The sequence below is a fragment of the Artibeus jamaicensis genome, unplaced genomic scaffold, assembly GCF_021234435.1.
Source record: "Artibeus jamaicensis isolate MK-2021 breed Jamaican fruit bat unplaced genomic scaffold, CSHL_Jam_final contig_415, whole genome shotgun sequence".
Taxonomy (NCBI): Eukaryota; Metazoa; Chordata; class Mammalia; order Chiroptera; family Phyllostomidae; genus Artibeus; species Artibeus jamaicensis.
Window position 1 is genome coordinate 34,345,026 of NW_026521823.1, and position 21,508 is coordinate 34,366,533.

The 21,508-nt window shown below is 48.3% G+C and overlaps 1 protein-coding gene across 1 annotated transcript in view; it reads right to left on the minus strand.

Moving 5' to 3' along the window:
* The window catches only part of ABCC4 (ATP binding cassette subfamily C member 4), a 212,172-nt gene that overhangs the window by 149,103 nt on the left and 41,561 nt on the right, over nt 1–21,508 (minus strand). Inside the window, exons 5-8 of the mRNA XM_037132441.2 lie at nt 6,507–6,596; nt 5,272–5,435; nt 4,018–4,143; nt 3,193–3,442 (exon numbers count right to left, since the gene is read on the minus strand). Of these exons, the coding sequence (XP_036988336.2) occupies nt 3,193–3,442; nt 4,018–4,143; nt 5,272–5,435; nt 6,507–6,596 (630 nt within the window). The remainder of the gene's footprint in view (nt 1–3,192; nt 3,443–4,017; nt 4,144–5,271; nt 5,436–6,506; nt 6,597–21,508) is intronic.

Consider the following 21,508-nt stretch of genomic DNA (forward strand, 5'->3'; position numbering starts at 1 on the left):
CAACTCGTTAAAAACTGGAAACAGAAACATCTGTGTAGGAAAGGGGACTGTGTGCCTGTGCATTTCTCTCAGAGACCCAGCGACAGAGAGGCGAGGTCTGCTCCTTGGTTCCTGTGCTCCCCTTCCCACCCACCCAGGTTCGTGGAGAACCTGCTTGAGAGCGGGCACTGCTGCCGCCGGCCCGAGCCCAGGGCTAGGCAAGGGGGCCGGCAGGACAGACTGCTCTGAGGCCACCTCTGAGGCTTTCAATCCATCACAGCTTGATTTCTCCCTGCACACCGCCTCTCCCAGCCGACCCAGTATCCACTCTAGCCTGTTCTGCCACAATCCAATTCTCTCCTCTCTCCAGCTCTCTTGTCCTCCAGAAACAACACTGATTTCAGAATCTCCCACACCACCAATTGTTGAACACTTGAAGGAACACTTCCTGGTTCCTTCCCTGGCCAACTCCAACACCCATGAACCTATCCCGAACAGTCACTCCCTCCTGGCCTCCTCAAAACACCTGAGAAGGGCCCCGGCTAGTGTGGTTCAGTGGGTTGAGCTTGGACCTGTGAAACAGAGAGGGTCACCTGTTCAATTCCCAGTCAGGACACGGGCCTGAGTTGCAGGCCAGGTCCCCAGTAGGGGGCACACGAGAGGCAACCACACATTGATATTTCTCTTCCTCTCTTTCTCCCTCCCTTCCCCTTTCTCTAAAAATAAATAAATAAAATCTTTTAAAAAATACCTCTGAGAATGTCCAACATGCTAATAACCTTTTAGCAACCCATCAGCAGCTCAGTCCACGCTCCCGGAGTGGCCTCGGTCGTGAGACCCTGAGTACCCATCCTACCCCCCTTCTGAGTCCATCTCACAGCCTAACCTACTAGGAAGCAGATCAGGGTGGCCCCAGCTGGCACTGCCCTCCCTCTCTTGGCGTTCCCCAGGGGGATTTTAAGTCTTGTAAAGGGTGGAGACTGTGTCACCACACAGCTGACAAACACAGGTTCAACTCCGACCGACACCATGCTTCACACGGAGTCGGCAGAGCCCAGAGATCTGCTGGAGCAGCGAACACACTACAGCGTTGGCCCAAAAGAGTCCCACCAGTGGACGCATCACCACTGCCTCACGCAGGCAACATGCCACATGCAAAGGTAATAGATGTTATAAATCACGCCTCAACAGAACAAAATTCTGACTTTAGCTGAGGCACACAACCATCCCGTGAAATTCAACCATCAGTGTGCGCACATTAAAAATATCCCACTTTTTTAAAGGAGAGGAGGAAGCTCTGACTGGTGTGGCTCAGTTTGTTGGGCATTGTCCCGCAGAGCGAAAAGTCACCGGATCAATTCCGGGTCAGGGCACACACCAGTTCAGGCCCCTGCTGGGGCACGTACGAGAAGCCACCAGCGGATGGTTCTCTCCCACATTGATGTTTCCCTCTCTTCCTGCCTCCCTTCCTCTCTCTCTAAAAATAAGTAAATAAAATCTTTTAAAAGAAGAAAAACGATGTACAAAGTGAGGAAGTAGATCTATCAAGCATTTGTCCATGAAGACATCTGAGTGCAGAGAGACGTCACAATCTTCTGGCTTGAAACAGTGCCAGAGCCCTGGGTGGATTTTCTTCCGGGTCTCAGGCTGATGGAAAAAGCCGAAATTCAATTGCCTTTAGAGCCACACAGAGCATACCCAGAACAGGTCATGCGGGAAGTGTCAGATGCTGGGACTGAGCCAAAACAGATTGCCTTCCAAGCAGTTGGGGGCAAAAACCTAAGCAGAGACAAATTTTAGTGGTTGTAAAAGCCGCTGAAGACTTTCAGTGCTTTGAAGTTGAGACAAGATCTTTTATAATCCTATTGGACTCTTTCAATGCCAAGACCATCCATCTTCTTTCCTCGGTAGGAAAAAAAAAAACTGCCTGAGCCTATAACTTCCTAAGAAAGCCTTCATCTAACTGCACATGAAAGAGGAAATTGAAAAGCACGTATAAAAAGGAAGATGCTACAGTATAAAGCTCACATGTAGGTTTGCAGCAGCAGCGGCGGCGACATGGACAGCAAAGCGGTCACCTGCAAAAGCTGCGGCACACGTTTAATCTGTCCCTGTGGTCCAAAGTGCATTCCTAAATGTCTTCTTTCAAACAAGGAAGCTACATACAAAAAATTTTACTGACCTGCATGGACCATCCCTCACCAAGGCTGCTAGAAACTCCCATCAGCAAAAAAAAAAACAATGATAAACACGGGGGACCAGAACAAACTTAATCATAAAAAAAAAAAAAAGAATTCCGCTTTTATGACAAGAGCCACACCCCCTGCCCCCACCCACCACCAGCACCACAGAAATGCACACCACGCTACCCAACGTGAGAAAACACCTACTCCCAGGCACGCACCACCATGGAGAAGCAGGAACGGAACCGGCTAGTTCTCCGGTGAAGCCCAGCCCCTCGGGTCAGGGCCAGGCCCCCACCAGCAGACAACTCACCTTCATTTTAGACCTGTTCACAAACGCACAAGTTCCTGATCACCTACTGTGTGCCGGGCCCTTAACCTGGTGATGCAAATTATCTGCCCCCAGCAATTTAGGAACAGCTAGTTAGGAAAATGCAACAGAGGGTATAGTGGAAGTTAAAAAAAAATGAATGGAAGAGGCCTGCTAGAGAGAGGCCAGGGCAGGAAGAAAAGGCGCAGAGGACAGGAACAAGGCGGAGCTCCAAGAGGCAGATGGAGAGATCACAAGACACGCACCCGTGGAGGAAAGAGCCCATTCTTAAATACAGAGAACTCAGCGAGGTGCAAACCTCCTCCTGTCCAGGGAACAGGGGCCCCCCAGCAGTTCCTCCTTCCACGGCCCAGAGAGGACCCCCATCCACTGCAGGACTGTGCAGCCCCTACCTTGTCATTCCAGCCTGTACAGGAGACAAACTCGGTCTCCCTGCCCTGCTGTGACACATTTTAATCACCCTGCAGTTACAACCTGCACATCCAACACCCTGTGCCGCTATTCACAGCACTGCCCGTAAGCGATCGCCGTGCTGGGCATTGCTTGTGATGAGCTCTGCCTCAACAACTGGGGACAAGACGGCATGACCTGGAATGACGGCAGGTCACCACACTGGGACACAGTGCCACTAAGTAAAAGGAGGCATGGTTTTTTCTTGAGAGCCGCCTACAGCTTTAAAAAAGTTACATGTCACCAAACCTTGATTCTTCGGATGCTGACGATGGACTCTGACACCTTCTCGATGGCTGCGGGGAAGAAGAGCGTGACCGTCAACTGCACGGCCCTGTAGAGTGCCACCGCCACAAACACGCGGCTGGCCGTGATCACGTTGCCAAGGAGCACGTAGACAGTGAAGGTCACGAAAACGATGATCTTGCTCGCAACGAAAAACGATGCCAGATTCAATCCCCTAAGGCAGGAACTTCTCAGAATCTTGGAGATCTCCTTCCTAGAAAAGAGGAGGGTGTAGGTGTTAAAGGGGAGCATCGACGTCCAAGTCAGGAAATGAGTTCGAGGGCCTTCTGCACGCGGCCTCGTTCTAAGGAGTGGACGTGCTTCAAGGAGAACTCCCGTCCTAAGTCGCAGTGCTGGGGCCGGCTCCCCACAGGGATCGCGTGCTCCATGACAGCTCGCTCATCCAACTCAAAGAGGGCTAAGGTCGCACTTCGACATTTGGGGTCAGTCTGACTGGGCCTGAGCATTCGTTCTTGAGCACCAGGTCACTGAGGACCGACAGATGCATCCTGTCCCTTCCAGGAGCACATGCACTTGTTGGAAAAGGGAATAAGGAAGTCAAAACTCGTGAGATATGAGGCTATTAGACGGAAGCAGCCCGCGCAGGCCCCGCGGGGGCCGCAGCAGAGGGGCATCTAACGGGGATGAGTGGAGTGAGGCTGAGGTGCAGGCACACAGGACCTGAGAGGCGGAGCTCAAGTGAGTCCGGGATCAGAGCAGAACCAGAAGGACAGAGCTTTCGATTTCTTAAAAATAGGAACAGAGGGTACGATATACACAAAAGCTTACCTCCTCAAATGGGTAATAAGGTCCGCAAATGACTTTTCCCAGGCATACATTTTTATTATTCTGATGCCGGTGATAACTTCATTCATGGTTCTGATCCTGGCGTCTGTGAAAGCTGCGGTCTTGCTCCTGAGGGGACAGAGGCGAGCGGTGAGCCATGGCCCCCACACCCCAACGGCCCCCCTCCTCAGAGGCCACGGGTAGAGGCCAGGAGCCGATGACTCCCTACAGCTCTTCTGTGCTGACAACGCAGGCAGGTCCTCCTCACAACGCACGTGGGGAAGGCCTTCCATTAGGACCTCAATGATCCATCCCAGCTCCAGCAGTAATTTGGAGAACTGGTGATATCCGCTGAGGAAGATGATATTCCATCCACTCGAGGTCATGATTGGGGAGCGAAGAGAGGAATAGCCCCCAAATCTAACAAGAACACAGCTGACTGCACTGTCATATATTAGGCATGAAGGAGAAAAGAAATAGCTGTTTGTTCTACTGGGAAAGGAAAGAGCAAAGAAGTTTCAGAATTCTGGGAACACTGGAATAGGCCTTGAAGGATCAACCACATCTCTCCACGGCAAAGAGGAGAAAGGATGTTCCAAGGAGAGAAAAATACCAGGTACAGGGGCACAAAGGGAGGACCTCAACGTGCTTCAAACTGCCCAGCTCCATCCATCTGACAACCTTAGCAATGACCCACTTCCAACCCTCTGGGATCTGCCTTAGGTCTAATTCAGCACCATTAGGCTCTCCATCATCAGCCACTTGTCTGTCACAGACACTGTCGGGACTGTGAACGTTATGAAGACATAAATAATTAAAACCAACGTTGCCCTTGGGGAGCTTATAACTTAATGGAAAGAGTGAATTATAAAAACAGTAACACGCACAGCCAATGGCTCTTACACAAGCATAATAAAAGTATATGCAGCTAGAATTGGGCCCATAAGCCCTCTAAATGTATTGCTATTTAATAATTTTAAAATAACTTTGATGCATATAAATTCCGCTTAAGTATACTCTACTTAGTGAGGTGTAGCACCTAAGAAGCTAGCCAGGAGAAGCCAGCAAATACCTTCTCTCTGCTGCAAGACTAGCTTTCAGCCTGAGGCTGGAGCCCCACCCACCAAGCCTGAAGACAGCAAGCACAGGCAGAGAGGAGGTCAGAGAGGGCATTTGTTTTGTTCTGGAACTAAAGCATCAGGCAGCCACCTAACATGTATTACTGCATCACACGTCACCTACGCGCGTCGCTCTTACCGCAGGGAGGAGAACAGCTTGCCGAAGCCGCTTTGCAAAGGCAGAAGGATGATCAGAACGGCCATGCCGCCAAGACAGGATATTCCAATGTCCATCCAAAGCAGGACCGTGACCCCGATGGCCTGCAGTGGGCCTACCCACAGAAAGTGCAAGAATATCGTTACCTGGGAAGAAAAAGACAAAGCCTTTTGAGGACTGTTTGAAAGCAAAACCAGTGCAAGAGACAGGACAGAAACAATCTGCTCCAACCCGACAGGACAGGTGAGAACCCAGACGGAAATGATCTGGGGGGTTTTTAGCAAAAGCAGAGTTACCTATCCTTCTGGGACAACGCTAGGCAGGCCACCGGCACTTCCAGGGAGAGCCCGACTCTCACAGAGTGGGAAGGAATGTCTCAACTTTGTCTTCCCCACAGATGAGCTCCGGGCTTCCCCAAACTCTGCCTTAAAATCCTGCCCTACCTCCCCGGGGCTCTCCACCACCCAGGAAAGCCTACATTTCGGTATGTAAATCATTATGTGTGTGATTATCTTCCCGATTGGCCATGGCTCCCCTAGGGCAAACGTCTTAGTGATCCCTGCAACTGAATAGGAGCCTTAGTTCACTGTTGCTAAGTGAATGATTGGAAGAGAAGGGATCTAATGGCCTGCAGATCTGACCAGCAGCAATAATGCCCTGCATGGTGATATATTCACAAGGTAAGTGGCAAAGGAGAGTGTGGGGGGTTGGGAGAGCAGGCTGTTTCTGGCTAGGGACCACCCATTTGCCATTATTTACCGAAGGCTTCCTGCATAGCAGGCACTGCACAGGACACATGGAGAAGAATAATCCCTGCCCACCAGGAGGTCATCAGCTAGAGGGGGAGGAAGACCCCTCAGCCAGCACTCCCAATGCAGGGTGCTAAGAAGGGCCACACCAGGCAGATTCTTAAGAACACTGACCCAGGCTGGGAAAGGATGCTGCAGCCTATTTACTACTGAATTCCATTGTGGGCAACATTAGAAAAACAAAAGACTCACCTGCAGGATACCAAAGTGACACACAGAAGAAAGGCGAGTTAAATTACACACACACACACACACACACACACACACACACACACACACACACATACACACATGTTTATGCCCTCGGCAGAATCCTGGCCTGCACCAAAGGCTAGCACCTGACATTCCAACAAGGTAAACCACGGACGAAGGTGGGGAACGAGGAAGGCCCACTCGGGAGCAGCTCACCTGATCGAACTTGTTCACGTCGTTGGACAGCAGGTTGACGATCTGGCCCGTGGTCGTCTTGCCCATGGCCACGTTACTGAGGCGCAGAGCCTGGAGGGAGACAGGGAAAGAGAATCACACCCCGACGCTGACACCAAGCCACACTCAAGTTAACGGCTAAACGGAGAACGTTTCCATGGGGTCTCGTGTGACATCCAGACAGGCAGGATGACCCACAACAGCAGGGACCCAGGGACCCAGGCTCGGCCTTCTACTCTGCTGTGCGGAGTAGATAGCAAAGGAGCAGCCGGAGAACCGCAAAGCACCCCACTCTTCATTTTTTAATACATGTGGACATGCCAGTATCTTTATTAAAGTTTACACTTGGAGGCCAACTACCGCAAGTTTGAGTCGGGTCGGATGAGAATGGAGAACTTGGAAAAAAACATGGAGGACACGGACTGCAAATCTGGATCATTCAGTAATTCTGGGTGTGGCATCATTTCAACGCTTCAGGTCTTGCTTTGCTCGTTCTGTGGCTGGAAATAACCCCTCACCCCGCCTAGATCACATGTTTCCTACGAGAGTATAATGACACCCTCACCGGTATGGCCCGGTTGGCTGGAGTGTCGTTCCATGAACTGAAAGACTGTGGGTTCATTTCCCGGTCAGGGTACCTGCCTGGGTTGTATGTCAGGAGACATGCAAGAGGCAGCCAAATGATGTTTCTCTCTCACATGAATAATTCTCTCTCCTTCTTTCTCCCTCCTTTCCCCTCTCTCTAAAAATCAATGGGCATGTCCTTAAGCAAAGATTGGAAAGAAAAAGAGAGAAATGACAAATATTCACTGCCTGCTATGTAGAGGGTCCCAGGGGGAGGTGGCACGTACCAGAACCTGGAATCCAAGCGTGGCCTGGGCAGTGAGCACCACAGTGCAGGGGGCTGGGAAAGGCTGCGACGCAGTGTCACTGGGGGGCTGGGGGGCGAACCCTGGACGGTGACGAGGAGGAACTACATGGAGAGCACAGAAGGCGGAAGGAACAGCATGCACAGAAGTCGGGGGAAAGCAGCATGTGGTGGGTACAGAGTGAGGAACACCCACAGTCTGGCTCGGAAACTGGGTTGGAAAAACACTCAGGGCTTTGGAAGGCAACAAGGAACCATGAAATTTTTTTACATGGGCATGAGGAACTCAACTTTAGGAAGGTTACACTGTAAATTGGCCAGGAGATTCTTACAAGAAGGGAGAATTACTCCAGGCAAGATGTAATAAGACAGTGCACTAGGGCTGTGCGAATGAAAGAAATGGCCAGACAGAAGGGGAACACTGTGCAAACTGAAAATGCTACGCAGATATAAGTGAATCAGTCACAAAATATCAAGGAAGGAACGGAGGGAGGGAGGGAGGGAAGGAGGGAAGGAGGGAGGCCAGCCGGCCAGCCCTGCAGGAAAGAAACAGAACTTACTGTGCCTGAATGACCAAAAGCTAGCTTCAAAATAGTCTTAAAGCCAATTTTAAAAATAAATTCGTTACTCCTCCATGCAAAAAAATACATTACATATTTTAGACAAGTAGATGTTTGAGGTCTAATTTTAACAAAGTAAGGCAGAATGGTGCACCGAGCTTTTACTCTAAACTAATCATTTTCAAAAAAATCTCAAGCAGCTATATCCGACGAGAACTGTCAGAAATGAAAGTTCTGTCCAAAGAAAACTAGTCCCCTGCCAAGTGGGACACAAACACACAGTGGCATGTCATTGACATTATCGAGGAGGACTCAGCTGACAAGCAAAGGGTACCCAACTTCTGCTTCCAACCGCGAAAGAATAGTAGGTGCTGGACTTGCCCTCCTTGTAAAACTGTAAAACAGGACAAAATACACGAAGAAGCAGCAGCTGTGTCCTGGCACTGAACCAAGGCAGTCCAGGACTGCACACCTGGAGGGAAGGAAAACACAGGAGCGGAGCCCAGGCCTGGCCAGGCCTGCTGCCCTGGAGGAATTCTCTGCCCAAGGAGAACTGCCATTTCACTGAGCCGAAGAAGAGGAAGTGGCTGTTCCAAGTTGCAGAAATATCTGGAATTTGTGGACCAGAGTAGCAGAGGGGAGGCCCCAAAAGTTTCTGTGGGGATTTTCCAAAGCTAATTCTGCAGGGCTTCACTGCCCATGGCCAGGGCAAGACTACCGGGGCCCAGGGAGGGGCAGCAGGGAGCGGAAGGAGCTCCAGAGGTCATGAGGCCAAGCAGTGTCAGAAGACACTGGTTCTGCTCAACCAGAATAAAGGTGCCTCATAGGCACCTCGGCCAGTCAGCTCGGATGCCACAAAGGCCATGCCTTAGTAATAAAGATCTCCCTCCAGAGTAAGAGCTGTGCGCGTAGACTAAGTTCAAAGCTGAAACATCTACCCTAGATAGAGCAGATAGATAGACAGATAGAAAGGCGGGCAGGCAGATAAAAAGAACGAACTGACCAACCATTCCTAACAAGCCCACTTCTGCCAGGAACTGCCTTTCAGAATAAACAGTACAGACTCCCGTAATGTAATCCCCATAACATCTGAAACAGCAGAATGATTACTAGACATGCAAAGAAAATGTGGCCCATCATCAAGAGGGAAACTTACAGACAATAGAAACAGACCCCAAGAGGATCGGGAATTAGGTGAGGTGCACAAAACAACCAGTCAGTCCTCGCTGTGTCCACCCACAGGTCCCGTGACTTTGAGAAAAACGCCATACAATGAAAACAATTTTACCGTTGACATAAACAACTGTGAAATGCACTGAGTGAAACAAAATGATCCAAGGGCCTGCAGTATTACAAATTACGTCCAAGGAGTTAAAGGAAAATATGGTCATAACAAATGAACAGATGAGTAATTTCAGGAAAGAGATGGACATGATCTAGGAAAAACCAAATGTAAATTCTAGAACCAAAAGATACAAAATGAAAAATTCACCAGGTAACTCTAGTAGCAGGAAATTTCCATTGACCTGTTCTGATTCATTAACCCTTTTGTCTATAATTTACAATCTGAAGAACAAATAGAAGAATAAAAAAGAGATAGAAGAAATAAAGCCTGTAAGTTCAATAGGACAATTACCACGCAATGGAACACATGTGTAACTGGAGATCTGGAAGAAGACAACATAAAGGGAAGAAAAAAATACTCCAAGAAATAAAGGCTGAAATGTTCCCAAGTTTGGAGATATATATATATATATATATATATATATATATATATATATATATAGATATATATGGTTTTAGATAGATAGATAGATAGATATAGATTTGCATATGTAGGACTCTTACCAACCCCCAAGAAGGATCAAAATGAAGAGACCTATGCCAAGGCTCATCACTTTAAACTGCTAACAACTAACGAGTAAGAGAAAGTCTTGGAAGCAGCCAAAGAAAGCGACACATTACAAAGGAAGGAACAACAATAAAACTGATAGCTGACTTATCAGAAACAATGGAGAGAAGAACATCTAGAATTATCAGTTACATAGTTGTTGCCATTAGGAGCTACTGGTTGATGGAGCGCACAGATCCCTGCGTATTTATTTACCTCACCATGACCGTAAAAACAGCTGCCATCCTTTGAGCGCTTACAATCAGGCCAGATGCTGTTACAAAGTAAAAACTATTCCCACTTTGCAGATGAGAAATAAGGTGAAAGTGTTTCATGTCTGACAGAAGAAGCACTCGGTCTTTTTTAATGCAGTAAAGTTAACATTGTTTCTCACAAATGCAGAAAATTAAAGTTTGGTTGCCATTAAGTATGTATGTTATAGTTTGTTTTTTAAAAGTTCACATGCAGTGTGGAGAAAAACAATGTGTGAATTTAATGCATTAACTTTCTGCTAATGTTTTGGTTCCACATTTCCTTTAAACTGACATGTTATAATGAATCCTGTTTGGTTAGATTTGTTTTTCTTGTGAAAACAAAAACAGTTCCACCCTGACAACCGCAAAAGGCAAGTAAAACAAACTGGAATCAATACTGGCACCATATATGCCAGACCCACAGTTAATACCTTCCATAGTCAGTCTAAATGTCAGTAAAAAATTATAAACACTTACCGATTAAAAAGAGGGGTGGGCTGCTTGCAAAGAATGGGTGCAGAAAATTCACCAAGCAAGACACCAGTGGCTTAACAAAATTGGCAAACCTCAAATGCATGTTGATTAAAACAAAGCATTATTTTTCCACCCAGGCATTGGTAAAACTGGCAGAGATTAAAAAAAAATACAACATCCAATCTTAGCAAGAATGTGAGCCAACTCATCCACTGGAAAGCATGCAGTGGAAACATGTCTGTCCTTAGAAATTAAAGACGTCTGCAAAGCGTCAGCTTCAACCATGCACACTGCACTACTGTGTGTTACTAGACAAAAACCGGGACTATCTCCTTATCGGTCACACCAGCCTCTCCGTGGCCACCGGGAATGAGCCCGTGAACTGTGGAGTGCAAACTCCGCCACAGCAGGGACCTGCTTACGGTCCATCCCCTCCTGTGGGTGGGCATGAAAACCCCTCTGGGGTGCTAAGGCAACTGTGTGATCTAGGCCAAACATTCATTTTGTACGATTTTTTTCCAAGTAAGTGCAACTAATAATTGTCACTCATCTGAAAAATAAACTGTTTCTCCTGTCCGAATTATTTTAATTAGTAGAAGTGAAACACCAAATCCAAGTATGGGCACATAAATACCACCACTGAAAGAACAAGGGGATAAAAAGAACGTTCTTTCCATAGAAGGAAGTCTTCCAGACTGGTCCGAGGTACGACCCCTTTAAGAAGCCAGTCTGCACTGGAACAGAGCCTCCCAAACCCTTCTCTGAAAGTCCTTCAACACACACGTCACAAGCTGCGGTTCATCATTTTCATGATGCAGGCCCCTGATCACCAGTGTGAATGTCAAGGACCTTCAGTGTGTAGATGTTCCTCCCACAGAGGGACCCAGGTGGCAATGCCCTTGGACACCGCCTACATCAAACAATCAAGTTGTCCCTTGCTCTCAGGGCTGTCCCTTCAAAAGACTGTCTCGCTGATGCCCACTATTATCTTGTCCTCAGACTGGCTCACCGTCATTACTCCATTTCTGCACTAGGATAATGCTGCGTAATATTCTAGGAAAAGTCACAAAAAAGAGGCTCGGAGTCAGAACCTAAAGGACCTTCAGCACGGAAAACAAGTATTTGGGTCACTTATCTTGCAGTTCTGGTACACTTCCTGATCCCTGGCCCCACCCAGAGCCGTCTGTCGCACACTGTGGGTCCCAGGCACGCTGCGGCAGCAGCCACGAGGGCTGTGTTCAGCTCACCTGAAGCAGAAAATCGCCTGTATTTTTCCAATATTGTTGCTCAGAGTTGCCTAGTGAAGCCGCCACACCTACTGCCATGACTGAGTAATTGAAAGCCATTAATCTCGGTTTCCGAGGGAAGGGCCCATGGGCTGCCCAACATCCTCCGTCCCTAAGAACATAATGGATAGCAACTCCCTAAAGTTAATCAGGTCCCTTCTATGATTCCATAGAAAAGAGGTTCAAGGAAATAAAAAACTAAGTCCATACAAAATCAGCCACCTGCTACTCTCTCACCAGACAGCCCCACTGTGTTCCCCTCCGCTCTGCCCCACCCCGCCCCACCCCGCCCCACCCCGCCTTAATTCTCCAGGACTAGCACACCTGTGCAGAAAGCGCTCTGCAAGTTTTGATGGACATGGCATTTACCTCCTGGGGGTACGTACCAGTTACTTCCTTTCAGTTCCATTAGTCACCTTCTACCTTTAAGCCACAATGACCTACTGAGGTCTAGAGGCTGGAAAGATGCACTCAGAATTGACAGGTGAGCCTCCAAACATGAGAGGATTATGTAGACTCCGAGAACCACCTGGTGGGCTGGGGAAGGGTTATGATACTTGCTCTGAGGTCAGACTGAGGACCAGAATTCCTCAGGGACAGTTTCTCCACATTCTCAGACCTTACCACCTCCGAGAGCCACCGGTCCGTGAAGCTGGCTCTCCGACGCCCTGGGGCCCACGGCTCCTGCAGGATGGCACAGCGCCTGATCAGCCCGCAGCGTGGAGACCGCCGCACAGCGTCCCCCAGTTTGCTGGCAATCACGCTGCCTGGCAAATACTACTCTCCACTGTGTGTGTTGTGGAGGGGGGTGCCTGATGTGCCCCCAGATTCTTGGGGACGTTTCAGAAAATCTAAGTGTTGCACTGAACATAGGGGCCTCGGTGAGTGGGGGCAATCAGCATGTGACATTGCTACAGGAGAATGACCACAGTGTCATCGATAAAGTCCACGACCACCTATGCAAAGAACAGGTAAGGCCACCGGACTAGTGTGTTCTGAGTGCGATCATACCCCCAGGCAGTGAAGACCCCTCACAGCCAGACCCTCCCATGGCCAGTTTCTTTCTTTGCTTGAAGGACAAGCCCTGTCTGACCAGTTTACGAACGAGAGAGGCGGACAGAGAAATGGGCAGCTCAGAACAGCCATGGCAAAGGCGGGCCGGCAGGGCAATGGCAAGAAGGAACCACGTGAGCACGTGCGAGCCCGTGGGAGGGAGAGAAAATGATGACACATGACCCCAACAGAAGGAGAAGGAAAACAAACTTCTACCGACTTTTAAAAATACATATATTTTGATCATCGATTTCTGTTTTCTGTTTCTAAATAAAACATTATAAAAACATACACACACAAAAGTGTTTATAATCTATCATCTCAAAAATGACATGCTTAGCCATTAAAATTTATAGGTAAAGGGGCCATATGCTAGTTTTTTACAGCAACTATGCTTAGAGCTATTTCATCTATAAAGAAGTTTCTAATTATTTTGCTTATGATACGCCTCCCTTCAGACCAGGAGTGTAACAGGGAACTGATATGCCCCCTACAAACTCACCTATTGTACATAATTTTACTGAGAATGAGCCAACATGAGTGTATTTTACAAACGTGATTTCCCTCTCCCCTGGGGTTTTATGTTGATCGAAGTACCACACCGGAGCAGCTGGGAACGTAGCAAACCTCAAGTAAGGAGCTGCATGACTCTCTGCCTTTCAAACACCGTCTTTGAAGCTTCCAGAGAATGAAGACGTGGGTGCAGAAGATGAACACGGCAGAATGCAGGCCGCTGTCTAAACATGGATGCATTCACAGCGTCCCTTTTTACAGCCAACCTCGCCAAAAGCGACGACACCTTCACGTCCATCATCAGCGCGTATACAGAAATCAGCAGAAATGCGCACAGAACAATGAGGAAAACTACCTCCCGTCACGTGACCCTCTTTACCAAATCCCATTTTTCTAAGCCCCACATTCTCCTGCTCAACGGAACAGAGCAAAAGCAGTGGGGCCCCAACAGAGGTTAAGACACTGAGATACTGAAGAAAGAGTGACTGTGCCTACATGTAAACTAGCTCATGAAGCTTGAATTCTACAATAGTGAGGGCCACGGAATGCCTATAAAATTTTGGAGTGCCATGAATGTTGAGTAAATCTGTTCACATGTCAAATTTTAGTTTTCCAGTTTTATTGGAATGAGCTCATGCATTCAAATACTGAGGCCACTTAAAGAATCTAAAGTGAGGCTTCAAGAGTACTGAGCACTGTCTTGCTACAGTTCATTGTATCCAGGTTCCAGGAAAAATAAATGAGACTGGAAGTTAAAGGGGGAAGAAAAAAAGAAAAGAAAATGTCGGCTGATGGAGCCCAGAGGCTGTAGATGAAGACTGGAAATCAAAACCCAGACCCAGCTGCTTGCTCAGAGCAGGGAGCCAGAGAGGGCAGGGGTCTTTGCCACACCTTCCTCTTCCTCCACAACCAACTACAAAGGTCGTCACCACAGCTGAGGGGCAGGGTGGAAGATGACTTCTTCAAAGAACACTGAGTAAATGTCTAAGCCATGCCTATTAACCTCAGGACATTATGCAAAGTGAAATAAGCCCATCGCCCAAAGACAAAGTCTGTATGATTGCAGTTGCGGAGGCACCTACAAGAGGGCAATTCAGAGGCAGCAAGCGGAATGGAGGTTGCCAGGGCAGGGGGATGGGGTCGGGAGTGTCCTGGGCGGATTCAGTTTCACACGAGGAACAGAGTTCTGGACAGACAGTGGTGAGGACGGCACAATGACGTGAACGTATGTACCTACTGCCACGCAGCTGCACACTCGAAAATGGTCCGCGTGGTCAATGCTATATTATGTGTATTTAACCACGATTCAAAAGAAAAATGTGTCAATTTAAAAAAATGAAATGATTACCCTGGAAGACCTCAAGGAAAGTAACTACCAACCAAAAATTCTAAACCTAGAGAAACAGCTCAAAAGAACAAAGGAGAAATAAAAAACATTTTCAGACAAAGAAAAAATTGTTTGACTAAACTAATTACAATAAAAAATAAATAAATGTCACCATGAATTTGGCGTACATCCCAGGGAAAGGAATACAGCTCCTCAGCCTGTCCCGGTCCGGTTCCCTGCCCCTGCCTACTGCCCCCCGCCCCATTCTCTAGAACGTTCCCTCAGCTGTCCTGGTGAGGAGAACCCCTAGGGAACAGATGAAATGTGCAGGTTGCCCAGCCTCTTCCTTAGGGATTTGGAGGGATAGGTCCGGGATTAGACCCAGAAACTGGGTCTTTAATAAGCATGAAGATGACTCATGACAAAAGCTATTGAACCTCAGCCCACGATATGCCCTCACCCTTGTTCTGTTGGGCAAGGAAGGCACCAGGTGTGTCCCCCAGCTAATACCGCCGCACCCTGTGCTGTACACACCCAGCTGCCTGCCACAAGGCCCACGGGCACCCGCCTGATGAAACCCAGGATGAGACTGCCACTCTGATCCATGGCTGAGAAACTGACGGGACCAGCCCCCGCCACCACCTCTGTCATAAGCAATGGTATCACTGGACAAAATTGTGGTTTTAGGCATTGGATAACAGGCAGTGCAAGACTGACCCCTGAGAGAAGGGACACTCACAGAGGGACCCCCCCCCATGGCCCTGGTTCTCTGCCAGGAGACCACGTTCCAGCTGCAGCAGTGAGCTGAGGTGCACAAAGCATGGCGGCCACGGGTGGAGGGGGCAGAGGCCGGAGGTTTGGTCAGCTGAAGAGGCTGGTAGCTTAGAAGTAAGGCTATCAGACAGGAGCACAGAAAGGGCGTCTTGGTGGGGTTCGGGGTGCCTGCTGCAAGGCCTTAGCTGGGGAGTGAGCTACAAAGGCCCAGGTCAAGACCGCCCGAGACTGACCGGACAGGTGGTGCCCCGGAGTTGCAAGCAGAACACAGTAACTGAAGGTTAAGCAGAGACGGGACACTGCATTCCTGAGTAGCCGGAGTGAGGAAACCTTACTACATCATTAAGAAGCCTGGCACAAAGCTGACACACCCCCCAAAGACCATGTCTTGGGATTAACCACCATTCTCTAGGGCGGTGTGCTCCAGCCCGCGGAGCAATCAACTGGGGCTCGACCACCTACCTAGAACAAATGAGTTGGGGGGACAAGAGGCGCGAAGAATGGCAGCAAGACAAAAGATTCTGATCAAGCTGCAAACTTTATTTTTCCAAACTGGATATATATATAGGGGGGAGGGAGAGGAAGGAGATTAGGTTGCTTGCTATTGGCTAGCTTGAGACAAAGAAGGGCCCGCTTATTGATTACTTGGGTGCAACTGGTACTCGTGGACACCTCGTGTGCCTGTAGCTGATTGGCTTGTGGAGCGCATGCACACCTCATGTGCCTGTAGCCGATTGGCTTTGTGGAGCGCACAGGTTCCTGTAATCAATGCAATGTTTTTAGCTAGAAGCCAGGTGTAAGGTTCCCAACAGCGGTGATGTTCACTGGGGTGATTTTGCATCACTCCCCCCCACCCATGTCATTAGTCATCAATGGAGTAAAAAATCAAAACCCTACTGAGATACTACTTTATACCCTCATAAATAACTGAACCCGCACCCAAAGGTTCTGCTCGGCTCCCCCCTCACACACAGAACCACGAACAAATTAGCCCTTAGGACATGAACTTGGCACCACCTGCACAGGTCTGATTCAAGCTCCTATCAGAAGTAAACCAGAAAAATGCAGGGGGGGATGTGTTTCAAAGAAAGATATTAAAGTGTTAAACAGCGTAAGAAGCATTGCTATACTAGTCCATCCTAACTCCCCCAGAAGGCCAAAGAAGACCCTTAGAAGAGAAAGTCCAACCTGAGTACCAGGCAGACGCTCTGGGTCCATAAACAGCACACAGTTTCACTGTGAACACATCCTCAGGATGCTGGTTCTGTGACATGTTCAGAAAGAAAGCATAACCAGACTAATAGGCAAAATATTGAATTGAACCACATGAAATGGCTGTTTTTGTAAGCCTGAGTCCGTTGAACTATCTACAATGTCACATTGTCCAGCCTAAATTATAAGGCAAGAGTCTACACTGTAATCACTACAATAAAATTAACTTTCAGTAAAATCAAAACCAAGCTCTAGCTAAGAACTAGCACCATAAATCATTTGGTTAAGACACAAACAAAACTTTCTGTCAGTTGCCGTTCCGCACTCCACAGAATTAACACAGAGGGAGATGAAGGGGTTGGGGGTGAGGTGGAGAGGGAGGTGACTGCTTCCCTGCTCATAAGAGACACCGTCCAGGGCAGAGACTTTTGAAACTCAGGCCCCGTGTCCTGCAAAAGGCTGCAGACCTCGCTCAGCAGAAGTCAGCGAGCCCCACCAAGAGAAGACAGGTCTTAAGAGAAAGGTGTCAAAAAACAGGGAGGTCCTTCATCCAGAAAGATGAAGAGTATCTAAAACTGTGAAATGTAGTGTAAATGGCATGGGCACCAGGAACATGCCTTTTCCTCCAAAACGTACAAGTCTAAAGTTTGAGCTACACATAAATGTTGACGTGAAAACACTGTAACTCAAAAATGTATTGAATATGCCTAACCCACCACACACCACAGCTGAGGGTGGCCTACCTTCAGTGGGCTCAGAACACTTACATTAGCCTATGGATGGACTTGGATGGACAAGTAGTGGCGGTCCCCTTCAAAGGGATTGCCTTCCTCTTCCCACCAGAAGCAGGAGGCACAGCTGGGCCTTTTGTAGACAGGATACAATGAGAAAACGCAAAACACAATCTCCCAAAACCACTGACAACACGGGGCCCTGCAGAGTGCCGGATGCTGACCGTCGGGATGGCGTGGCCGAATGGCAGCCGGGCCCAGTGCCACTGCCCACCGTCACAGAGAGTGCCACACTGCATGTCGCTAGCCCAGGAAAAGATCAATATTCAAAATATTGATCTGAAAATGATGTGCTTTTTCTAGTGAACCCACATGGCTCCCGTACCATCATAAAGCTGAAAACTTTTTAAATCAAACCATCATTAACATTGGGGACCATCTGGACATCACTTACATAATTAAAAATACGCTTCCCTAAGGTGAGTAAAAATATTTCTCTAAATTGGATACTGATGTACGGACGCCACCCCCTTGAGATGTATTGGATAGAGATCAGTAGTCACGTTCTATAAAGTCACTGGGAACATGACCTGCCCCGAGGGGAAGTGCAGGGTCAGGTTTCTGCCAGCCTTTGGAAACAGCACGTTCATCAACGGATCCACACATACATAACCTTGTTTCTGTTCACAGACAACTTACTTAATACCTACTGTTGGTTCATAACACCGGACCCGTGGCCAGAAGCCCACGAGAAAACTCACACCTGGACCAAACTTGGCTAGCACAGGTATTTTCTCCACAAGCCACATCGGTCTTCCTGTGCTTCGCAACACCAGACAGCACTGGAGTGCTCTGCATGGGACCGTTTTAAACAGCAAAATCACCCCTCCAAAAAAGCTCAAAGGTGCAGAAAACAGTCACTGAAGAGACCGTGAAAGTGACATCTGTTTACGGTAGGACGGCTGCAACAGGAAGGCAGGGTGTCACCTTGCCCAGCACCAACAGGGAATGAATGATGACTGACCATAGGTACGTTCTCATACGGCAGATCTACACCGAGGGGAAAAGAGAAACTAGGATGTCTGCAGGGAATCGGCGCTCCTTAGAAGTTGAAACAAAGGACACACACTCTTGCACAAGCTACCCTTTAGGCTACCCTAAAGAGAGTGAGGACAAGGTTTAGCCAGAAAGAGAAGTCTGGCCACACTGACTCAGTTCTGGGAGGAAATCTGTCCCGGGGAGCAGTAGCAGTGAACGGTGTCCGTGAGCTCAGTGATTGACAGCTCTGGCTTTACCCAGCATTCAGAGCAAGCCTGCCCGTCACTGGGGTCCAGTATGGTGCCCACCACAGTTCTCCGATGTGGGCACAAAGTCAGGGAACCTAAGGGCCGATGAGACTAGAGATCTTAAGGAAGAATCTCTGTACCATATGCATTTTATGATGCAAAAAAAAAAAAAATCTCTGCAAAATAGGACTAGAGCATCCTGGTGACTGAGATGGTCATCCTGCCCCACCTCCTGGGCTCTGAGCTGGGAAAGTAGCCCTTTGAGATGGGAAGCTGGGCAGGTCCTCCTTGTCCTGTGTCCAGCAAAGAACAAAGACAGGAAATAAGCCGCTGCTCCCACTGCAGACGTGACAGCGAGCCATGCTGGCAAGATAACCAGTGACCGCTGGTGACAGGCTACAGTGAGCAGCACAATGTTTAAAACACCACTGTGTGAGGGACGCGTTTTCTTCCTGCCGGCCTGGTGACTTTACAAAAAACTAAAATAAAAATACAGCCTGTGTTGCACAGTCCCTTTATTAGCTAAAATACTCTGAAAAATGCCCTAGAGACTGGAGGAAGTCGACAGACCACCACGAGCTGTTGTGACAGACAGCCCGCTGGAACCGCTGATTCAAACAGCATGCTGTGCATCATCAAAACTTCGCTTCACCGAGTCCACAACTTAAACGGAAAAATCGAACAATGAAGTGACAACATCAAGTGATGGAATCACTATAAAGGACAGTACGGCGGTTCCTCCAAAAATTAAACAGAATCCGACAATTCCACTTCTGGGGGTGCACCCAAAACAAAGGAAAGCACGCATTCAGACACTCACATTCACAGCCACGCTGCGTTATGCACGACCCCCCGAATAACCCCAGTGCCACCGCCGCCGGGTGAATGAATACTAGAAACAATACGAGAATACGAGGTCTGAGATAGATTACTACTCGGCCTTAAAAAAGAGTTAAATTCCAGCACACGCTACAACAGGGATGACCCGTGAAGACATTATGCTACGTGGCATAAGCCAGACATGAAATGAGAAATGCTGTATGATTCCATTTCTGCAGGGACCTAGAGTAGACAAATTCGTGGAAGTAGGCAGTGGACCGGCAATGCCAGTGGCGAGAGGGGGCTAGGGAGCCAGTGTCTAAGGGGAACAGAGCTGCAGTTTGGGAAGGTGAGGAAGTTCTGGAGATGACGAGCGGTCATGGCTGAACTCCAATGGGAAAGGTCCTTGGTGCCACCAAACAGCACACGTAAAACCAGTTAAAATGGTAAACTTTACACTAGGCACATTTCACCAAAATTTTAAAAAATGTTCAAGAGCCAGAAGTAATTTTACTGTTGCAAAGGTAAACAGATGCCAAGTCATTTTGATACAGGCTACATCCCAGGGTCATTCAAGAGGACAAACTACGACCATGAGCTCATCGGCCATTCCATTTCCAACACCCAGCCGGACTTCCTCCCACGGGCGAGAGACGAGGAGGCGGGGCCTTCGCAGCAGCTGTGGCCCTTAGGAACCAGCCCACCTGTGACAATATCTTATTTCTTCACCTCAGCGGGACTCTAGACACAAGGCAGTGCACGAGGAAATCTGCCTTTCCCACGTTTCTGGAATTTCAGGTTGTGTCGATGGTTTAACCCAAGCAATTCTTGGCTTTGTAAAGGGTCAATTCTTTTGGCTAACCGAGCCAACAAATTAATACCCATGGGAGACGTTTGCATGTGCTAAGTCAGATCAGATTTCCCAGAGGAGGCGCTCCAAAGCGTTCGTGAGAAGAGGAAGAAAAACAGGTGGATGACGACACCTGGCACAGGGCTTTGTCTGAGTCATCACCACACACCTGGCTTTGGTGTGTGACTTCTTCACAGTGGGGCGCTGGTGACATTTCCTATTTACTTTGGGCAGGTACACATGATCTGGAAATACAAAATCTAGATAATGTATAGAGATGTCTAAGTATTCTCCTAAATGGCAAAAAGGAGGGCAAGAGAAGGAACAAAGATGATGAAGATGGTGACAAGGACAAGGAAGACCCCTTGATGGAGCAAGGCCCGGTGGCTCGAGCGTACCAGCACTGTGACCACTTCCATGTCACAGAAGAGGAAAGACAGCGAGCTCCCGTGCTGGGGGCTGCCACAGACGATGAGATGCCAGGCCTCCGGGAGTCCCACAGTTCCAAGGTTATTACCGTTCTGCTTGAAGGACCGTGCGCAGGAGATGTCTTACAGTTTGCAAGAAAAGCAGTTACAACAAACAGAAGCTCTAGATGAGTGGCAACTAGCTAAAAGAAGCAACACTTATATTGTTGGGCTTTCTCTGTCGATGAGAATTTTATTTTTTCAGTAAAAACTGTGTATCTTTAAGATATACAACATGCTGTTCTGATACACACGTGCATTGGGAAATGTTTACTATAGTGAAGCTAGTCAACACAGCCATCCCCTTACACAGTTTTCTGTTGGTGGGGTGGGTGTGGAGAACGGTTAAGATCTACTCTCTTAGCAAACAGTAGGCAACTCTGTCACATGGGACATATCTGGTTTGGGTTTTTGGTTTTATGTCATCAAAGCAAACAGTCCAGGGCAAAGAGATCTCCAGGGTCAAGTCTATAAAGAGTCCTTTATCGCCAGATACTGGTGTATCTGTGGCAACTCCTTTGTAAAGACACCCGAAACCCTCGCTCCTTTTATAAAAGTTAAGATCAGGGTAAATTATGGGAGAATTTCACAGCATGCCTCAATACAAAAATACTGAGCA